This window comes from Triplophysa rosa, linkage group LG13, assembly GCF_024868665.1.
Source record: "Triplophysa rosa linkage group LG13, Trosa_1v2, whole genome shotgun sequence".
Lineage (NCBI taxonomy): Eukaryota > Metazoa > Chordata > Actinopteri > Cypriniformes > Nemacheilidae > Triplophysa > Triplophysa rosa.
In genome coordinates, this window is record NC_079902.1 from 24,000,099 (window position 1) to 24,006,199 (window position 6,101).

At 39.3% G+C, this 6,101-nt stretch overlaps 1 protein-coding gene across 4 annotated transcripts in view; it reads left to right on the top strand.

Annotated features, from left to right (window-relative positions):
• Positions 1-6,101, top strand: part of frmpd1b (FERM and PDZ domain containing 1b) — a 29,206-nt gene that overhangs the window by 5,066 nt on the left and 18,039 nt on the right. For 2 of the 4 annotated variants that reach the window (XM_057349782.1, XM_057349784.1), the window contains exon 2: positions 5,761-5,868. In XM_057349782.1, the coding sequence (XP_057205765.1) occupies positions 5,765-5,868 (104 nt within the window). In that variant the 5' untranslated portion in view covers positions 5,761-5,764. Of the gene's footprint in view, positions 1-1,957; positions 2,066-4,845; positions 4,863-5,760; positions 5,869-6,101 lie in introns of those variants that run through there. The other 2 variants (XM_057349783.1, XM_057349786.1) reach the window with 2 other exon arrangements.

Below are 6,101 nucleotides of genomic sequence, written 5' to 3' on the forward strand. Positions count from 1 at the left end.
AGAGAGAGAGAGAGAGAGAGAGAGAGAGAGAGAGAGACAGAGAGAGAGAGAGAGAGAGACAGAGAGAGGGAGAGAGTCGGGACAGTGAGAGACTTAAGGGACAAATACGATGAAATAATTTGACAACATAAGTTTCTTAATTTATAAATGAATTTACATACAGAAAGGTTTAATTAAACAATTAAACTTGGATACAAATGTTGTATGTGCAACACACGTGTTAAATAGGAAATGTAATTTTTTTAGAAAGAATTTGAATTTTAGGTTCATTTTGAATTTTTTGTGATACTTCAGAATCAAACCATGAGCCGTAAATGTAGGTTTTCACCTCTAGTTGTGAAGAACCAGAATTAAAACTGTAAAGCGGGACATGATTTCAGTCTTTTCCAGCGGCTATAAGATCGTCGTTTGTAAATGTCAGCGTGTGTTTCTCTCTCAGGTTGATATGTGAGAACATCATTGATTCTCTGGAGTCCAATGATCATTCAGATTATGAAACGGTCACCACAGCACATTCCCAAACACACGGGACCATTCACAACCACAAACTCTTAGATAAGATGAAACAAACACTCTTAAGTATTTCTCTAAAGTCAGGCTGTGATGTCACTCCTGCGACGCAGGTCCAGTGTTTTTTTAGGGCTGTTCCTCATTGACTGCTTGTTGCTGAGTAAGATTTCTGCTGTATTGTGGCGAGTGGCTCTCGTCTCTGCGGCTCTCACACTAAACAAATAGAAGCGATTATTTCACACCCATCTCCATCGCTCACCCCGTCTGCCCTGCTGCCCTGATAAAAAACAACTGCATACTTCTGTCGTCTCTTGACTTTAAGGTGTACAGTACAGTATTTCACAGAAACATCCTCTCTGTACTTAGAAAAAATGTTTTAGTTGTGTTTCACTTTAGTTTATACTGTTTCTTTATGAAGTTTAAAGGGACAGTTCACCCAAAAATGAAAATTCTGTCATCATTTACTCACCCTCAGATTGTTCCAAATCTGTATAATGTCTTCGTTGTGATGAACACAAAGGAAGATATTTGTAAGAATGTCAGTGACCAAACAGATCTCATCCTGCATTTACTGCCATAGTAGGGAAAATAAATACTATGGAGTCAATGAGGTATGAGATCTCTTTGGTTACTGACATTTTTACAAATATCTTCCTGTGTGTTCAGCAGAACAAAGAAATGTATGCAGCTGTAGAACAACTTGAGAGTGAGTAAATGATGACAGAATTTTCATTTTTGGGTGAAGTATCCCTTTAACATGTTGAATACGAAAATCACATCTGTTTTTTTTACCATCGACGGCACTCGCAAAAAAACTAGAAAATATTTTCACACATTTATACATTTTGGTATTTTTACTCGTACGCAGAAATGACAAGATACTGGCATGACATTGAGTAAAAATGAGTCGTCCGAATTCCAAAACTTCAGAGGTGTACATTTGATGGTTTCTGTCTTGTATGTCTAACACTAACCTCACATGTAGTCACCCATCATCGCTTGATCCCACCTGCCTTGTGCTAAAGACATTTCTCGAATTATCTGAAAATAAATATTACCATAATAATTAACTATAAAAATGTCGGGTGAAACAAAACATTTGTTACACTGTGATATAAACATTGTCTCATTTTTTTTAAATGGTTGAATAACAAAATAAAATATAAAAACAATCTTTAAAAGTACAGTATACATTTCATGCGTGATGATAGTAAGGTTATCAGTGTTGTAAACAAAAACACAATTACTGTCAAATTTCACCTAAACATGATTCTGCTTTAATATTTTAATCAAAGATGTGAAATCATCAACTTAAATACGCAAATTCATTACATGTTGTGTTACACAATGTTACTTACTAGTTAATTACTACATGAACTGTATCAAACTCTAATTCTGAGTTGTATTTTTCACCAGATTCATTCTTACTTGTTTTAATGGTTGTCAGGGCCCACCTTCACTGCCTCTCATCCAATCCACACGCTAGAGATGTGACGGCCAATCACACGCTTCCATTTCTGCATTCTGTAGCTTTTGGGACACGAGCCACGCCCAGGTGAGGGTTCAGCATCTCTACTGGACCGAACAGTACATGAATCAATGACAAACACACAGAGTTTTATTCCATTCGAACATCTGAAGCTTTTATTCCTTCAGGGATGTTGACGTCTGGGTCTTTACATTGGAGATTGTGCTGTGCACATGTAGGTGGTCTTCAGAGTGCAGTGGGTCATGAGCGTTCATACGCAGTTGAGTCGAGCAGAAGTGTGAAGCACTCAAGCATGTATAATAAATACTAATGCACAGTGTCCCGAGCGCATGAATCCTTCACATCCACCCGCTGCGCTGACCCAACTCAAGGGAAGCTTACGCTTGCATGTTAAAAGAGTTTCTCTCTGTAATGCTTCTTGCATTGAATTGAGATGTAGTATAATGGAGACGTTCGGCGGTCTTCCCTGTGCTTTATATAGATGTTGTGTGTGTGAAGGAGATGGGGGTTGTGCGCAGACGTGGAATGAGGGTGTAGAGTTACTGTAGGCGACATTAATAGATGGTTTGAGGTGGTACAGAGCTGAAAACGGCTTTCCGGTGGTTACTCACGACCCGGAGCAGACGATCAGAATGAAGGGGGGGCGGTGCTGTGACCCTGCGTCATTCATGTGTCTATCTGTTTAAAAAATTGTATTTATTATTTGTTTTATAGAATTAATATTATATTTTAGGAAGTAAAAATACAATGAAAATGCCGTAATGTGCATGAATGTGTCAGCAGGAGAGATGCTTTGTAAATACACAATAACACAACTATTTTTGTTCGATCTGTTTTTTAAGTCCCTGTGAACAGGAATTTGCGATCGTTTTTACTTCCGTATCTTAACGCGTTGTTGATCGAAACAGAATTTAGTGGGCGTGGCTTGCGTTTTTTTCCCTGCGATTTGATTGGATGTATAAAAACAGCCGTTGTGTTTTGAAATGGAACTGGGAACGGACTGACAGTTAAAGGGGAGGAGTTAACTTATGCCCCGCCCAAACCGCATAACTTACGTCGTTTATGATGGATAGTCACTAGAGGACGGAAGTGCATTTTCAGATTTTAACTGAAGATTATGAGGGGACACGAATTTTAAAAAGAGAATGACCCGCATTGATCAACTATTTACAATAAACGCTTTCATTTCATGAAAAAATAGGCATTGTCATTTTTAATTTCACTGGGACTTTAAGGAGTCAAATGACTCCAGTGGGTTTATAAATGTCTTCTGAAACTCAAGCAATATGTTCATATTTTGAGTTTATTTGAGTGTATTTTGGCTTATTATAAAAATCTGAGCGATTTCTCGTTGTTTTTTGTGTGTCTAGAGATGAATTATCATGTGACAGCTTGTCACTAGACATGTGAGAGTTATCCATGTGTCACCATGTCTGAATTAAAGGTTTTAATTTCATACACAGTTAGTTCAAAATATAAATGTTACTTCGGAAAACGTTTATTAACCCACTAGAGTCATTTGGATTATTTTAATGATGATGTTTGTGCTTTTTGGAGCTTTAACTTTTTGGGACATGGATGTTTCTTTAAAATGCACTATATTGAAGTGCACACTGATAAGTGACCTGTGTAGTACACTGCTGTGGTGTCTCATAATAACAGCTGAAGAATCACTTACAGCTGAGTGCTCTTCTAATGGAATAATAACATAAGATGCCGTAGGTGTCTGGATGAGTTATTTGATCACACTGAGCACAATAACTCACTCATTCTCATTTAACATCATTCAGATACACTACACTGAGACGACTTACTGAGACTAAAGGTTCATCTCTTTCAACAGCATATGTGCGATCTGCGATGTGTTATTCAGAAGAACAAACTGACATGACATGATGTTTGCTGTTGTTGTGGTGATGTAGATATCTGGACACTCTAAACAATGTTGGGTTATTTCAATCCATCATTGGGTCAAAAAATGGACAAACCCAACAGTTGAATGAAGAATGATTTACAGGATTTGGCAGGATTGTGGCATCAAACGTTTGAAAGATGTCAGCATTTTTCTTTAAGGCACAGTAGCCAGTTAAATTGACGTCCACAGTAGAACTGTGTATTTCGCTGTGTGTTCTCTGTTATGTTTGTGAAGTAATCTAAGCTAAATTGTAAAAAATCTGAAGTTAAATATAGTTAAATTAAATATAAAAACAAAGATGTGATTTCATCAATATCTTGAATGTGATGAAGTCCAATGATCGGCCTGTTGCAGTGTTTCACAGTAACACTTGCGCTGTGTGTGTGTGTTACAGGTTGATCATTTAATGAGTGTGTTCATCTCATCGCAGTAGATGCAGTAATGCAGGTGATGAGAGTAAAGAGCTCATGCATTAATGGATGAACAGCACTTGAGTCCGTCACCTCCAACACTCTCACCTGAGTCAGCACACACATGCATGCGCAGGTGCTCGCAGTCAACACTGCAACACACATCCTGCTCTACACACGCATGCATGGGTGCTCGCAGTCATTACTGCAGCATACATCCTGCTCTACGCACAAGTACACACACACACACACATTCATGCGCAGGTGCTCACAGTCAACACTGCAGCATACATCCTGCTCAACACACACACACTTTATTGCTTGTGATTTGTATGTGATGGAGTGTCGACATCTGTCCGTCTCTGAATCCAGATCACGTGAATAAGTGACACCCGTGTGAGTGTATTAATCCCTCACACACACACATTCAGTACAGCAACTGCACAGTGGATTAGTGGCATGTGTCACAGTTGTTAACATCTTCTCTTGAGGATTCTTGGAGGTCAAGAGCTCATCATAAAACAGCCTTCACAACAATGTATATGAATATGATGAATTTACACATGAAACGGTTATGGGTGTAACAATGTATTTTGGCACGACGTATCACGATACACAATATTTGAGATATCCATCATAGAGCTATGGCTTTAGTTTTACAATATATGGTCTGTTTTTATGACATGTGATCTATGTCAACATATATGATTTTGTATTTTGTCTTTAATTCTCTGCTTTTACAGCTTTGAGAAGTACTCTATTTGGCTCTATTGCATCTCTGCTTAAATGTTTTATTTTTGAGTTTGTATTCATTTAGTTTTCTTTTGCTCTCCATTTAATCTCATCGATGTCTAGGAGAAATAATTGCGATATCTAAGCGATCTCATGTGTGATCTTTCTTTGCTGTGGGAAGGTTTGACCATCACAGTAACACAAGAACACGCGTGATGTACTGCGGTGGTTTGTTTGCGGTCTTGTCAGAGTAATGTGTTGTATAACAGGACCTGTTGATGAACATTTTCACGATTGATATTTAATGATAGTGTGCACACCTCAACAATCACAGTCTGTACACAAGCATTGACTCATAGAGCGAAGGTTAAAGGTCACATGACCCTCTCCCAGAATGCAGTGCGGCCTGCAGATCAGTACACAATCATGCAGATTATTCAGAGTCTGATGAAACACACAGTATTGATCAGACACACTTACACTTACAACATTGTGTGTGTGTTTGTGTTTAGAAGAGAGAGAAGCATGTGTGCCTGTACTGTCTCAAGAGAAGAAGGTAACGTGTGTGTGTCGATTGTCCTAATGTTGGGTCTTGTCTCATGTCACGACTGTGCTTCTGATATTACACACACACTGACTGAGAGAAATGAATGAAATTCTGTGTTGACTCTCTGTCTGTCTCTCTCTCTGTGTTTGGCTTTCAGTTAGATGGAGGAGAAAGAGAGGAGCAGGAGTAGATCTCCGCGGAGGGTCCGTCGGGTGGAGCAGGTGGTGGGCAAATGGCTGCGTCGCTCTCGAGACTCTCTCAGCAGGTACAGTAGAGTATTCTCTCTCTCTCTCTCTCTCACTCTCTCACTCTCTCTCTCACTCTCTCTCTCACTCTCTCTCTCTCTCACTCTCTCTCTCACTCTCTCTCTCTCTCTCTCTCTCTCTCTCTCTCTCTCTCTCTCTCTCTCTCTCTCTCTCTCTCTCTCTCTCTCTCTCTCTCTCTCTCTCTCTCTCTCTCTCTCTCTCTCTCTCTCTCTCTCTGTCTCTCTCTCTCTCT